This window comes from Postia placenta, assembly GCF_002117355.1.
Source record: "Postia placenta MAD-698-R-SB12 unplaced genomic scaffold POSPLAscaffold_7, whole genome shotgun sequence".
In the NCBI taxonomy this organism is placed as follows: Eukaryota; Fungi; Basidiomycota; class Agaricomycetes; order Polyporales; family Adustoporiaceae; genus Rhodonia; species Rhodonia placenta.
Window position 1 is genome coordinate 629,788 of NW_020169838.1, and position 14,743 is coordinate 644,530.

At 51.5% G+C, this 14,743-nt stretch overlaps 6 protein-coding genes across 6 annotated transcripts; 2 read left to right on the forward strand and 4 right to left on the reverse strand.

Annotated features, from left to right (window-relative positions):
* Positions 1-3,238: 3,238 nt before the first annotated feature.
* POSPLADRAFT_1143884 (hypothetical protein) lies at positions 3,239-3,640 on the reverse strand (the record flags this gene model as incomplete). Its single annotated transcript, XM_024485630.1, has 1 exon — positions 3,239-3,640. A coding segment is annotated over one exon (402 nt), but the record flags the coding sequence as incomplete, so codon positions are not given.
* Positions 3,641-4,190: 550 nt separating this feature from the next.
* Positions 4,191-5,502, reverse strand: POSPLADRAFT_1181307 (hypothetical protein; the record flags this gene model as incomplete). Its single annotated transcript, XM_024488827.1, has 5 exons — positions 4,191-4,479; positions 4,530-4,858; positions 4,917-4,995; positions 5,046-5,332; positions 5,394-5,502. 5 exons carry the CDS (start codon positions 5,500-5,502, stop codon positions 4,228-4,230), a joined length of 1,056 nt encoding a protein of 351 aa, XP_024338885.1. The 3' UTR covers positions 4,191-4,227.
* Positions 5,503-6,807: 1,305 nt separating this feature from the next.
* On the reverse strand, positions 6,808-7,332 carry POSPLADRAFT_1142795 (hypothetical protein; the record flags this gene model as incomplete). The annotated part of the gene is made up of 1 exon (XM_024485473.1): positions 6,808-7,332. The coding sequence occupies one exon, from the start codon at positions 7,330-7,332 to the stop codon at positions 6,808-6,810; it is 525 nt and encodes a 174-aa protein (XP_024338886.1).
* Positions 7,333-7,981: 649 nt separating this feature from the next.
* POSPLADRAFT_1143690 (hypothetical protein) lies at positions 7,982-8,935 on the forward strand (the record flags this gene model as incomplete). Its single annotated transcript, XM_024485599.1, has 2 exons — positions 7,982-8,643; positions 8,704-8,935. 2 exons carry the CDS (start codon positions 7,982-7,984, stop codon positions 8,933-8,935), a joined length of 894 nt encoding a protein of 297 aa, XP_024338887.1.
* A 219-nt stretch (positions 8,936-9,154) lies between these two features.
* Positions 9,155-9,769, reverse strand: POSPLADRAFT_1056683 (hypothetical protein; the record flags this gene model as incomplete). Its single annotated transcript, XM_024480819.1, has 2 exons — positions 9,155-9,663; positions 9,718-9,769. The coding sequence occupies 2 exons, from the start codon at positions 9,767-9,769 to the stop codon at positions 9,155-9,157; spliced, it is 561 nt and encodes a 186-aa protein (XP_024338888.1).
* Positions 9,770-12,218: 2,449 nt separating this feature from the next.
* POSPLADRAFT_1142743 (hypothetical protein) lies at positions 12,219-13,798 on the forward strand (the record flags this gene model as incomplete). Its single annotated transcript, XM_024485465.1, has 4 exons — positions 12,219-12,416; positions 12,464-12,541; positions 12,593-12,912; positions 13,009-13,798. 4 exons carry the CDS (start codon positions 12,219-12,221, stop codon positions 13,796-13,798), a joined length of 1,386 nt encoding a protein of 461 aa, XP_024338889.1.
* Between the last annotated feature and the right edge of the window lie 945 nt (positions 13,799-14,743).

The following is a 14,743-nucleotide window of genomic DNA, read 5'->3' on the forward strand; positions in this document are numbered from 1 at the left end:
GTTCTATCACCAACCTGACTCAGATGGGCCTATACCCCTCTTTCATCAGGCTGCGCCGCGCCTATCAATAGTGGACATGTAATTTCGGGCATCACGTCGATGGCCTCTACTCTGGTCTCATTCTCAGGACAGGGTATGCGGTGTATCAAACGATTGACATTATCCTTCAAAGACGCAGTCGCTCGCTACGGTGCGATTGCGTGTTTATCCCGGTGCCACGTCCCATCCCAGTCTCATCTTGGCGCATGCATGCTGACATGGCCTCGTGGAAGAGCTCATGCCGTTTTGTATTGTCTATTCGTGATGGGTTTCTCATCTGGAGGGTGCCCCCGAGCGCCATCCAGACGGCGTAACGGCCACAAGTTGTGGATGGGGACGGCTTACTCCGCAAGTCACAGCCCGCGGGGCTATCTCATGCCCCTATGGAACGATAACAAAGCACAACAAAGCACACACAGCGAGGTTTTCGCGACCTCTGTCCGACACGATACATCACAAAATGAACAAGCAACCGTATTATTCAAGCACAAAACCTCAGACATGAGAAAACTGACGACGGTACGTGATATACAAGTGGATACAGCACACTCACATCGATGGTCTCATACAAGGCCGAACTCGATTGATAACAACAGCAAACCGATAGCAGGAATACCAAACAAGCAAGCAACGGAGAGGATAGAGATCGGTGAGTACGAACATGCTCAAATCGTTTATCTATTGTAGTCTCCTGCAAGTGACCGATCACTTGCCTCCGCTCTTGCTCGCCTTTCACGACCGTCCTACGCGCAATTTGGCTTGTCGTCCATATGCCGCTTGACCGCGTCGCGCCTCGTGTATTTGCTCCCGCAGCGATGGCATGGGTACATGATGCCGTTTCATCCAAGGCATCGCTTGCTTGTATCTATATGCCGCAGGCAGTCGTGGTAGCGCTGAAACCTTCTCGAAGGGCAGTGTGGGCAAGCATAACGCCCGTCTGCGGTCTTCAGCGGCACAAGACTGGGGGCAGGCTTGGGGGCGGCCACTGTTCTCGCCTTGCCCTTGCTTGCGGTGGTGGTTGTAGCGCGCGCACGTTTCGGCGGGCGCGTGGAGTGGTTGGAGACGACGGGCAGTGCGTGTTCGATCCGCTTGCGCTTTCGAGTACTGCGCCGTACGGAATGTTCTGCGTGCACATTTGTCCCTTCGACTCGATGATCTGCTGCTCGCGGGGCCTGGTGCAGCGTTTGCGAGCCAGGATGGGGCTGATGCGCTGACCACTCTGAGGGAGGGGCGGCCGGAGGCAGTCCAGCTGAAGATGGGACTTTTCTCACAATGCTGTCGCTATCACAGCTAGCCTCACCATCATCAGCAGTACTCTGACCGTCGAGGTTGTCCTCATCCGCCTTGTCTTCGACTGAGGTGTCGTGGACGTAGACGACGTGTTTAGTTGACATTCTCTCCTGATCTACCTCGTGCAGATCAGGAGAAGCGACGCTAGATACGACTTGCGTATCTACATCTGATTGCAGAGCGTCAGTCGTGATATGACGACTTGCGATATCCAAAAATTCGCTGTCATTACTGTGGTCTCCGAGGAAGTCGCTGCGTTCCAGAAGCAAGTGATTCCGCATGTGTTCACTTAAAGCAACAGGAGACTTGTGGGAGCGTTGGCGAGATGTCATTACGACAGGCCCATTTGAAACAGGCTCTGACAAGATGTCGAAGGGAGATCGGAATTCCGGGAGTCCCTGGACATCACTGAGAAATATTTTGGTAGGATCTGACCAAGCAGAGAAAGGGGTGGCGATAGGCTACACAAATATACTGTTAATGAAACCTGATTTGCCCATAGGAGACAGACTTTGCACCTTGCGCCTGTCATTGATATCTCCCACCACCGCCAGGCGTTCATTTTGGCTCCTTATGCTCTCCAGATCGGTAGCGGCCTCAATGCCACTTGTGCTGGCAATGAATGCGCGTGAAGGTCCGGATGGGAATCAGGGTGAATTGGAAGCTGGGAAACATCAATGAGATCGGAGAGGTCGAGAGCGCAAGTCGTCATGTTGGTACAGCAGAGTAAAATGGGAGGTGACGGCGGAGGTTGAGCGAAGGCAGCGCTCTTGTTTAACTTTTAAATAGCTGTTGACGCGGAGATCGGCACCGAAACGCTCAAGGTGAGCTTCTCGTGGCTGGAACCGTGCTTCGAAAGCTGATGAGAGACAGCGAGCAGTCTGAATCTGGCAATTTGCCAAGCCTTCGTCTTCATTGTTCTGACTATGCAAAGTACAAGGGACTCCTATTGCCGGCCATTTGCTCTTACAGATTGTCGTCGTTTCACATGCAATGCTCCATAGCGCGATTCTGTATGGATCAAATGGTGACCTCGGTCTCCTCAGATGGCACATGGGTCTGAAGGCGTCGTATACATTTTCCTTCTACTGTACATAGTCGAGTTATAGTCAGCTCATGAGAAACCTTTCAGGTGCATTCTGAATCGAGCACTGCATGAACACTTATCCAGGTCATCTGAGCGCAATAGCGCGGTCGGTGCGTTGATGCAGGGCGTGAGAACTGAACGTTTCCCGCATTATCTTCAGAGGAAATGACATCATGAAGTGATTGGAATCGCATTGAAGACTTCACTGAGGAAATAAGTAGACGCTATCAAAGGAAGTTATTCTACAGAGTAGCGGTGATGATCTGGAATCTCAACATTTTTACAACTATGCCCTAAGCCAGAAATGAACTGCCTCTTATATAGGGTACCATCAGTTGAAAGTGCGATATGCTGTGCTGAACCTAGCCTACGGAGAGGACTTTGTAGGCCCCGAAGAGTGATGAGTGCATTCGAGTGTTCAGTAGAATCGTAATCTAGATTTCGGCCCTGGCGGCCCGCGCTCCAGCCGAGTTGCCACATCGTCACGCCTTGGCCCTGCGGCAATCGCAGAGCTGCATACTCTCTTCCGCACCAGTTTTGTTGATGGCTTACGAGCAGGGAAAGGTGATCGAGTGCGTGACACCGCCTTCATCTCGCAAAGGAAACGTGATCTCATTTCCGCGATGTCAAAACAACGAGTGTATTTGCTGTCAGGATATTGAATGCGTGCAAGTCTCCCATCTAGCATAGATTTCTACATGTAACCCTTGCATTCCCTCTACGCCATCCATGCTCCGACTGTTTTGCCTTGATAGTAAACCGATACTAGACGTCTGCTGGATCCGAGCATCAATTTGCATGCTCGTTCATATCAATGTCCTATTACCCACCTTTCCGTCCGTTGTACTTGTCCTGGTTCTCTCTGGCTGCCGTGTACAACACGGTCCAATCTTTGCATGTATGGGTGACCTCGTTTACAGTGACACCAATTCCATCGATCGCTCTGACGGACTCTAAGTGAGTGCTGGATCTGCACAGGACCATCTGGCGAAGATAGTTCACGCAGTGCTTGACAAGAAGACGATCTTGAGGAGTTTCCGCTTCTTGATGCGGCATGACCGCACGCCTCAGAAAATCGAGGCATCGAAGCTGGTGAAACATGGAAATGCTGAATGTTTTGGAGTTCTCGCCTAGGTACAGCAATCCTTTCCCAGGTGGCAGTGTACTGTTCCATTCGGCGACGCCGGTTGGTGTGTCGACCGCATAGTGGACGGTGTGATCAAATGTCAGGAGCACGTCCTCAAGTGGTGGTACGTCCCATTTCCCCCAGTCCACGTATGCTGCTCAAAGGTGAGTTTTTGCCTGTTGGTGCCCACTACAAGCTTACTGTTGCTTTCACGCAGTGTTCGGGTCTGGTACCATTTGTATAGAGTGCCAATTGAAGCAATGACGCTGAGAATAATGAAGGCCGCGATCATAAAGTGGTTGTAAAGCATAGCGAGGCCACCTATCGCTCTTGTGTTCTCGTAAGACTTGCACTCGTCGCTATTCATAGACCTCTCGTCAGCGCTACCACTCAGGCGCGCGTGAAATCGCTCATGTCAGAACACACAGCTCCCGAACTGATGACTGCGCATATGCATCCATTGATCAGATGCATATCATCGCATGTTCCCAATGATAGACTGAATTTCAAATGTTGCCATCTCGCTATCATGATTTCTCAAGACATGTCTCCGAACGTCGGGTCCGAATGAGCACTGATATATCAGCTTCGGTGACAGGTACAGCGAGTCCAAATTCTCTCCTCGCACAAGAAGTGCAAACGTCTACCACATGATACCCCTACATGTGAGATAAATGTGTCGTGCCTATCCCGAGATCACGTAGACATGGTCACCAGAATGAGAGCCATGAGGCAGATCGGCGCTAGATGGTCCCCTTTTGAATACGATGGCACTTGTGGGGACAGAAACGGGCATTTCCGTCGAGTTCTCCGAATCGGCTGTCGGCTGTTCTGTGGCAAAATGGATTGTTGACTGGGGACCAATTCTCGCGATGGTGGCCCCAGACCATGCGCGGCCTCTGAAAACATGGGCCGTGATAAGTTCCGGTGCAATACACTGCAGAAGGATTCAATACTGATCGTAGAAGTGTTGTGCTGGAAACTTGCCTCTACTTGCACTAGTGGGCCAAGGAACAAGCTTTGTGCGGGGTTTTGTAGCCCATACAAAATGATATAGACTGCGCTGATGATACCGTACGGAAGCGCAGACTCTACCAGCATTGCCGCGATGCTTGTATACACTCCGCCATGTTCCTTGCCCATTGCCTTGATAAGTTTGCGGCGCAGCCAGAAGAGACGAGACACGAGAAGGAGGGTGAGAAGCATGCTGAGTGACATGGAGGTGGCCCAGTATGCGAGATCAATTTTATAAGCAGGTCCTGTCCACAGACTCCCGTCCGGCAAAGCGAGCTGCACGACGACTAATACGGAAAGGACTGATGTTATAGGTCAGTACTGCAACTCTTCGCTATACCGAGCGCTTTAAGGGCATACCTGTTGACGCCACGTACATGAGGCAAGGAACTACCATGACAAAAACATTGCGCTCCCACACAACGAAGGTGCGGATAAGCTACAATAATCTGAATGACGGAGCTCATAAGTAGGTTTAGACTGGCTCACGAGTAGACTATCTGCCATGAAGGCTGCTATGATAGCAGCAGAGTTTGCCCATGTATCAATATGCCTTGCTTTTGCCGACTCAGAGAATGCGACCGGACCGCCTGGTGTATTCACAGAGAAGATGAAGAATTCATCGTTAGTGCGGAAGTTGGATGCGAGATTGATTGTGCCCATCGCGAACAGGATCACGACGAAGCACACCGGCCACCAAGACGTTTGCTTTTCTCTTGTTTCTCTTGTAAAGAAATAATAGTAGAGGCATGCACCGAAGACGCAAGCATGAATACCTGCAGTCATCAAAGCTCAATATTAATGTCACTACGCTCAGCGCTGGTGATGGCAGCTTACCATAGAATATGGCATTGAGATATACTCCGTCTTGGATTGCTTGCTCCCTCCACAGGACCGCTTGTGGCCCCGTCTCGCTCGCAAGATTGTTCAGGTACAAAGGTTGCATACTGAAGACTTCCAGTAGCGATAGGAGGGGGAGTCTTCTAAGGACATTATCATGAGATAGTCAAGTAGCTCATGTTTTGCAAATTTCATGACGGGCTTCGATGATGCGCCGAACATGTGGAGGCCGGTATGACCGGCGATGTACTTCAATACTATCGTATTCCCGCGCCGTAAAAGGATATTAGGAAATCGAACCTGATGACTGATGGAAATCACTGAGCCGGATCTAAGGAGAATTTGTATAGAGAACCCGGAGCACGAAGGGATGTAATGTATTTGCCTAATCAGGTCACCTCAGAAAGTCGTCTTGTGAAAACGATGTCGGAAAACCCGACGGCAGACAACGTCCTCGAGGGACTGGGATCAAAGGGTGATTAGGTTCCAAACCGATGGGGCTATTTACAGCGCGCGGCACTAAATATGTACGATCCCGGTGCTAGCGCACTGACCACGTGACTCAGGCCGGCAGCAACCGTACTTGCCCGATGCATGTACCCAAAAGTCAGCACAGCCAGTATACCTATCTCATCCTTCATAGGCCATGTGGACCGAGCTAAGCTCTTGCTATGCAGCCCGCAGAATTTGCGCCGATGCGGTCACAGAAGGATTCAGTTATCTGTCAATGTCATCCGAGGATCTCATGACACCTGATGGGTATCTGTGCTCCTCCAACACCGCCCATCGCGGGCGTACTGTGCGCTTCTATCATTGCAATGAGATTGGAATCCGTCAGCCGTGATTTCGAAGCTTGTCCGTGCGCTACCGCTTTGATGTAATCTTCCATAGGGATAGACTGTGCGATAGACTACACTGCGTATAAATAACAGCAGAACACGTTAGCTCGCTCTTCCTCAACCGCGATTCAACAGCAGAATGCAGCCAACTCTCTCAGTTCGCTTTGCCATCGTACTTCTCGCAGTCCTCGCGTCCTCAATGGCGTCTCCTACACCGGAAGGTATGTGTTATGCATCTTACACGATGCCTCCGCTTATGCCCCCCCAAAACAAAATCGCAACAGATTCCCTCGCGGCTAGCGCTGAAGCGGAGCCCACTTTAGCAGAAGATTGGGGTTTGTGAAAATATCTGAAAACGATCCAAAACCTTTCATGGTCAGTCTTAGTCTTGTTGCGCTCTATTTGATGTATGCTGACAGCGGCCGTGATGGAACAGCCATCCTCCTTTTAATCTCGAATTTCGAATATGTAATTGTATATGACAGACAAGGCTGAATGAGGAGCTACATTGACGGGACCGCTGTACGCAAGGCGCTCTATAGCTGCGAGACCTGACTAAGAACGTCAACATATCACGAGAAGAGACTGTCACTTACTCGTGTAGTCGAGTTTAGCCATTCCGCGTAGTTATCATGCATCGCAGAGTATACAGCAGTCCAGTCTCGACAAACACGCGTTTCTCCAATGTGCTCGGTTGAGAAGTCGCGCGCCATGAAGTCTCCGCTCTCAAGGGTGATGTCCGCTGAGCACAGCGCCATGAGGCGAAGATAATTGAGGCAATGCGTGACGTGGTCCATGGACGCCCGAGAAGAACCGCCGATAGCGAGATTCAGAACACGAAGGCAATGCATTTCGTGGAACATGGTGACCACGAATCTCCGCTGGTCGGGGCCGAGACGAACATACCCCACTCCGGCGGAGGTAAGGGATAACCATTCGTCGTCGGATAGATCCCCAAGCAAGGGATAGTGTGCGCTCTCCTCGACCGTCAGCATAACGAGGCCAGGATCAACCAGCGCCGGTGGTATAGTCAAGGGGAAGTCGTGAGCATGGTATGCTGTAGGGCAGTCGTAAGTGATTGCACAATGCACGCCCATGACCGCATACGTACTGTAGGGCTGAGCGGTCTGAGAGGCAACCAGCGTACGACCGCCTATAACAGCTCGAGTGACATATGCGAGGTTTGCTGTGGCGATCATACAAGCAGCCACTGCTACGGCAATTTGGATGTGCTGTTTCATGTCGCCAGAGATGACCATGAGGACATAGGGATGGTGGTGCAGACGGATGATACGGTGGGCGACGGTTGGTGAAAGCAACGCCGAGGATATGATCAGATCGAGTATGCGCCGTGATACATTGAAAACAATCAGAGTCGGAGAAAGCAGCATGAGTAACGGCCTTGTCTGTACATAGCAAGAATGCAGCAGCAAGTCCGGAGCGCTGCATGTCATGTATCAAGAGAAGCATGTTTGAACGCCGCTCACTCAATCAAGGTTCGATATCATTTGATTGATGGCACAGAGTTTGGTTCAAGATCGATGCTCGTAGGCAGTGCGATTTCCCAGGCCGGCGATGATGACATGCCGTAAAACCAAGATAACTACCTCGCTGTCTGAGCGGACTACAACGCACGGTTGTGACTGACCTAGCCCCACCGACTGCGTGAGCTGACGCGTCCCTATTTTCTGTTAGACAAGATATATGACATATTAGCCCACCAGAGCCCGCTTACGAAGAGGACCTATGTCTGCATCAGCACTCAAGTCGTCAGAAGGAACGCTACCATTCATAGTGGATGGCGAGACTCACCAGACGTGGTACAAGGTGGTCGGCGACCTCCAGAATCGCACCCGTCCTCCGCTCGTCGTCCTGCACGGGGGCCCAGGCCTCAGCCACGATTACCTCGCGCCCATTGGAGACCTCGCCACAACTGCATCTACCCCCGTCATCTTCTACGACCAGATCGGTATCGGGCGGTCCTCACACCTCCCGGAGAAGCCAAATTCATTCTGGACAATTGACCTTTTCCTCGACGAGCTTACCAGTCTCGTTGAGGCACTGGGCATCCAGGATGCTTTCGAGCTGCTCGGGCACTCGTGGGGCGGGCATCTCGCCGTCGAGTTTGCCATCAGGAGGCAGCATCCAGGCCTTCGTCACTTAATTCTGAGTAATACACATGCGTCACAGGCTCTGCATGGAGAGAACATGCAGCGGTTATTGGAGCCGTTTTCTCTGGAAGACAAGCAGGCTCTTCAGGTGGGCCCCGACGACCCGCACTTCATAGTTGCTATGAAACACATACTGGAGCGTCACGGGTGCTTGGTGCAGCCCATTCCCAAGGAGGTTGAGTACTCGATGGAGCTGGGCATCCCGGGAAAGGGTGACACTACTGTCTACAACGCAATGTGAGCCGCCTAAAGGTTTACGGTCGTTTTACCTATCACTGAATTGATTTCATTGAATAGGTATACAGGCGAGTACAAGACCTGGGACGTCAGAGACAAATTGCACCAAGTACTCGTTCCGACATTGGTCATTAATGGACGCGCAGACTACATGCAAGACATAGTCTGCGCGCCGTTCTTCGAGCGAATTCCTAAAGTGAAATGGATTACGCTTGAGAAATCGAGTCACATGCCTTTCTGGGAGGAGAGGGAGAGATATATGGAGATCGTTGATCATTTCTTGCGCCTTTAATGTAGACGTCGTGGCGAATAGATACAAAAGCAAACGCTTTCTAGCGCCAAACTGTCTTGATAAATGTGCAATGTCAGCGAATCATGGGCTGACGTCTGTACTCAAGCACGGGATAACCTATGCGCGACAATCATCAGTACGCCAACAGTGTGAAATATGAGCACGGTCACTCACGGACAAATAAATATTCAAAGTATGTGCTACGCACGACACATAACGTTACAATATATGATGATATCCTCCCTTTGCTTCAGAAAAATCGTCCTCGTCTTCCCACTCGAGATACCTCTCCTCCAAAAACTCTCGCACCTGAACCCAATCATGGCAATCGTGCGTCCTGCTCATGTTGGAAATCTCCCGCAAATACCTCCCATCGTCTAGCAGCTTCAGATGTGCCGGTTCGAGCGTAAGGTCAGAATGGCAGAGGATCGCCTGGCGCAAGTATGACAAGCAATGGTCCGCATGGTGCGCCCGTTCGTCGGTGGTGTTGGACTTTGCCGTGATCATCCGGCGAATCACGTCGAGACAGTGAAGCTGGTGGTACATGGAGACACCGTAGTATTCAAGTGTGTCTTCCGTGCGGTAGAATCCGTGTCCCTGAGGGATGAGCGACTCCCAGTCATCGTCGGAGTACACGTCGTAACGGGGCGTGCCGTGGAAGGTTAAGGCGGCGCGACGAATAGATATAGGCAATTTGACGAATAAGCTATCATAATCTAGCTTTGTTCCTACGTTATTCGTTTCAGTATGCAGTAGGCACGAGATGATGTTTGTTTGCTCACCGTCTAACGTGCGCCTTTCTGACAACTGTGAGACTATGCCCACGATGTTCATCGTCGCAGACAAGGCCAGGACAAAGACGGCCCAAAGTATGCACCTCGTCGGCACTACATATGCGGGCTTCATGCTAGAACGTGAACCGAGAGTATAGCGGATGCAGACGGCGAGAGTACGTTTTACCGCATGGAGAGTGTAAGAGGAACGCAGAGGCAATAAACACGGAGTGGAGACCACTTTTGACCCCACGTGACAGGGACCGGATCAGATCGCCAGATCTAGGTCCTACATTACGCTCCCACGTGCACAGCAGCTTTTGCTACCGACCATGGCCTCCCAGCGGTATTCCTTGCTGCCCACGTCTCCATCTGAGAATGAAGCCAAGACTTGTTCTTCTCAAGCTACTGTACCAGATGTGCCAATCATACCTCGAACTGCGTTAAGACTATTCTACGCCCTCTCCATACTCATTATCTGCTTGGCCGTTACCAGCGCGACCATCGCTGTCAGAAATGCGCAGCGATACGCAGAGATCGCCAATCCGCATGACATTCCGCGCCCTGATCCATACGTGGGACTCAAATCCATCTCTTGAAGCAATAGGTAAGCTTTGATCTAGTTTTTCCGAAGGCCACCGCGAACCGTACCCGTGGACAGGGCTGAGCCTCAAATGGTCTATTGGAGGTTAACGAGCACGCTAAAACGTAGAATAGTACGTGCTTTTGCGCTCCGTCTGACCCCGAGATCGGCTCATGGACCCCCAATAGTACAGCTCAGAGAGTGTTGCGGGTACGTCAAGACGAGCAATCACCTTCCTGATAATTCACCTGGTCTCCATCATCCTGATACGACCATTGTTTTGTTCTCAGTCAAGTTACAGTACCTTATACTCACGCATGTATGTACCCTTTTTTGTCGATTATTCCCGTTTCATTATGTACTGCACTACGGCTACACACGTAGAAATCCATCGGATGATCGGTTCTGTGTAAAGGAGCCCTCAGCCTTCCTTTTCATGACTGCTTATCCCTTCAAGAGATCACAGACGTAGTTGTGCAGGCTACGCGACCGCGGCTGTATGTCCTGCCTTGTAATAAATCATCGCATCTCGAGTTGGGAATGGAGCGTGCGAAGGCCCTTGCCGCTTATCTTCGCCGAAATTCGCTTGTCTATTTGTACACGAGCCGACTGATACTACTCACGGCAACGGCATGCGCTCGTTGAGCAGTAAAGCAATAGTTTAAAAAAATCTCCAAGGACACGTTTCGGAGGTCAAGGCAAATCAAAACACTTATGCATCCGGTCGGGCCCCCTCGAATTGACACTGACCAGTGACTGGAGACTGAGTACAGCATATACCGAGGTAGGTAAGTTGTCATATGATATGCCAATCCTATCAGCCCCACGCCAACAGAGAGCTACAATCACGACAGACAACGTAAGGGGGTTGATTGTCCTTTTACACGCTAAAACTCTGACATCCGCTGGAGGGCGTTGTCCTATGCCAAATAACACATGCGTGCGCTTGTCGTAGCTAACCTGTGAACGAATGTGAGCTGTCCGGCAGCATGGAGAAGTGATGCGCGAGCGCACTGTCATGATCGATACTACCAGGTCGCGCACTCAGTGGACGAAACACGCGAGTTTCAAAACCGAAAGTGGATTCTAGTGTAGAGAGAACCGATAAAACCCAAGTTTCCTCTCACCTGCTGACAACACAATGCACTGCTGATACCAGGAGCCGTCCTGTAGCACAAGCTATTGACGAACTATAACGCTCAAGGAGGATACTACTCGAGAGAGATGTGTTGCGGCGGACTTGTACGAAGGCTTGTCTCAGGTTGTGTCCATAAATAGCAGTCAGCTCCCACGCCACACTGCCTGATACATTATAAGTTGCAGCTTCAGAATCGAAGTACAGGGATAGCCGAGAGCAAGATTCTTCGTAGGCGTCGTAGGCGTGTGAGATGTGCCATGGCTGTGACAATGCAGTACATTGAGGAAAGAATTCCGCATAAAGAGACCGAGCCACCACTGATCCTCCCGTCAGCCGGACGGCATTCGAGTGCTTGGACCTGAGGCAGGGCCTCCTATCTGTATGGACGGCACAGCATAAAAACACGAGGCCAAGGCATGTGATGGTCATACCTCCAGCACAACGACCCAAGAAGCCAGTTATAGCTGTCGTTGTTTTCGCGTCGTCGTGACAATTTGGTGACAATAACGGCCTTGCGGCCTGGAGACGCGCACATCCCGTCCTGATCGTCGACTTCAATCAATCTCACAAGCTCCGACCTAGTGAGAAGAAGCCCACACACCACTGATGCAGGCTGCGTATGGCGTCCAGAGCGATGACCTGTTCTGATGGCAGGTCCTTCTCCGAGAATACGTTCCGCGGGCGCCAGTAGACAATCGCTGCATATAAAGACGTGGAGGCGACGCTCCGAACACCGCATCGTACCTGCTACCACCCACGCATAGCATCAGCTTCCACGCACTCAACGTTATGTCTCCTGCTTACCTGTATCCACTCGAAACGACACTCAGCCAGTCCGGGTATGACCCGGACACGTTAAACACCGGTCTGCCGCCACGGGAGTCGTCTTCAGCAGTCTCGTCAGGTCAAACAGCCGTCAACGCCGATGATACCTTCGACTTCTCATTGTATGAGCCCTATGGACCTACTGTCGACATATCTGGAGAGGTATGTCTGCTCATAACCAGGATAAAAACCTCCGCTAACCTGTGCAGGAGATCCTCGACGTCAATGATACCCTCGACTTCTTATCGTATGAGCCCTACGGACCCACCTTCGGCATGTTTCGAGAGGTATGTTCACTCATAGCCACGACGAGAAACTCTGCTAACCCTTTTGCACAGCATACCAGTGTCAGTACTGGCCCATCATTCATACTCCCCGACCATCCTGTAATGCACTTCGACAACGGACTACTCGAAGCCATACCTGCGACCTCATACTTCTCCGAACGCCACGCAGAAGCGACATCGCCACCAATGGCCCCTCCGGCTATAACATTCTCCACCTGGTCTCCCTCGTCATCGTCAGCAGCGCTCACACCAGGAGACGAGTCCGACGACATTGCCGGCGCAGCATGGTCGCCGCCCTACCAGGACAGCACGTTCGGCACGCACGTATGGCACCAAGAAGCCCCGTGTCTGCCATTCACAGAGACCGCTCGGTACGTCTCTGAGCCGGATATAGGCTACGGCAACGGCATATACCTCGCCAGCACACCGGTATTATACCCGCCCTTGCCTTCATCACCCTTTGCCAGCATCTCCGCACTATCGACGTCGTTCTCGGTACCGGTCATGGCACCCAATCACGGCACAGCTACAGGTTTGGCATCAGCACCATGCGCGAGTATGCAACGCGTACCCCGCATGACCGCATCCGGTCCACCTATGGTGGAGCGGATAAAAGCACACACAGAATATGGACATTGCAACTCGGACAACAGCACTATGCTTGTTCCCGACATGTTCAACAACAATATTGGATTCTTCCCCGACCAGGACGCCACCACACCATCTGAGACTTCTGCAGGTCCTTCGCACATGAGCTCTCGTGTGAGGACAGAAGCCCGATGCGGCGGCAAGCAGTCTATGCATCCTCAAGCCTCGGTCGAGCTCCCGAAGACTCCTGGGTTGCCCCGCACGGCCGGAAAGCGCAAGCAGCGCGACGACGACCTCACAGACGACCCCACGGACGATACATCCTCCCGCCATCCTTCAAAGAAGGCGAAAAAGGCCACCAGCCACGCTGAATCTGCACATACCAGCTACGAGGACGTGCCACAACCGGCGTGGTATGGCGGATGTATCCCGCCCGATCCCAAAAAGCCACATCCGTGCCCATACTGCACAGATAAGTGGTTCAGCTGCTCATACGATGTCACACGCCATCGCGAGAGCGTAAAGAGCTGTCTCGGATACTTAGAAAAGGGGGAGATCCCCTGCGATCTCTGTCCTTCCATCTTAACACGTCGAGACGCATTGCGACGTCATCAGAAGGAGAAACACCAAAATGGCTACAAGACGATGGCAGCAACCCGACAGTCATGAGCGAACAAAGCACACTAGACGCACCACTCGAGGGCCGACACCGTTTCACGACATGCATACCATCCTCACGGCTTCAATCTTGTCTTCATTCGATGCTTGGTTGGGGTCCGTCATTCCTCTTGGTTCCCTCTTTGTCCTTGTCGTCCGTCCTGTTTATGTCTGAGTCCATCATTCACGCACGCCTCGATATACCCACTTTACCTTTGATATACCCCCGATGGCGTTGCATATACATTATCAGAAAGCAGTCCCTACGCCTGTTATAAACCCTGCCATTGAATATAAGTGAGATGAATTTGAACCTGAAGAATGAGCATGATTAATCTGAAAAGGCGATTGCAAGAGGTCTGATAGCACTGCACAAGAATGTGTTCGAAGATTATGTCCGGCAGCATGTAGGTGCACATGGCAGATATTGCTACTTATTCGTAGCCGTCACGCACGCTTTGAGACGCAATGTGCTCGCCCACGTTTCCCACCCTGCCAGAATTGACGAGAACGCAGCACGGCACAAGATGTCCAAAACACGGATAGAAGCGGGAGGACACGAGCGGCGCCAACAGTGACGTGGGCTAGCGACAGGTCATAGCGCGATCGATTATACAATTCTGTTGAGTATGACCTAGAATGACTACATCACCGCGACAGTGGGTATCCACGAGCCTGGGTATTTGTGTTTGCGCACGATATGCGGTTTCACGCACGTAGCGCATACCAGCAAGAATGTTTCTGAACGAACCTGTAGTCAGCCAATTGAAGCTATAGCGTATACTATCTCGTGATAAACGGTCCATACAGACAAAGGTTTACCATGGAACGGATGTCTATTGTTGAGATATATGGTCGAAAGACAGGCCAGTGCCAAGGAGGGTAATGCGCGAGACGTTTGTGAGGTTCCAGAGTAGAGAGCCCCGCGATGGATTGAATATCGAGAGATATGCATCT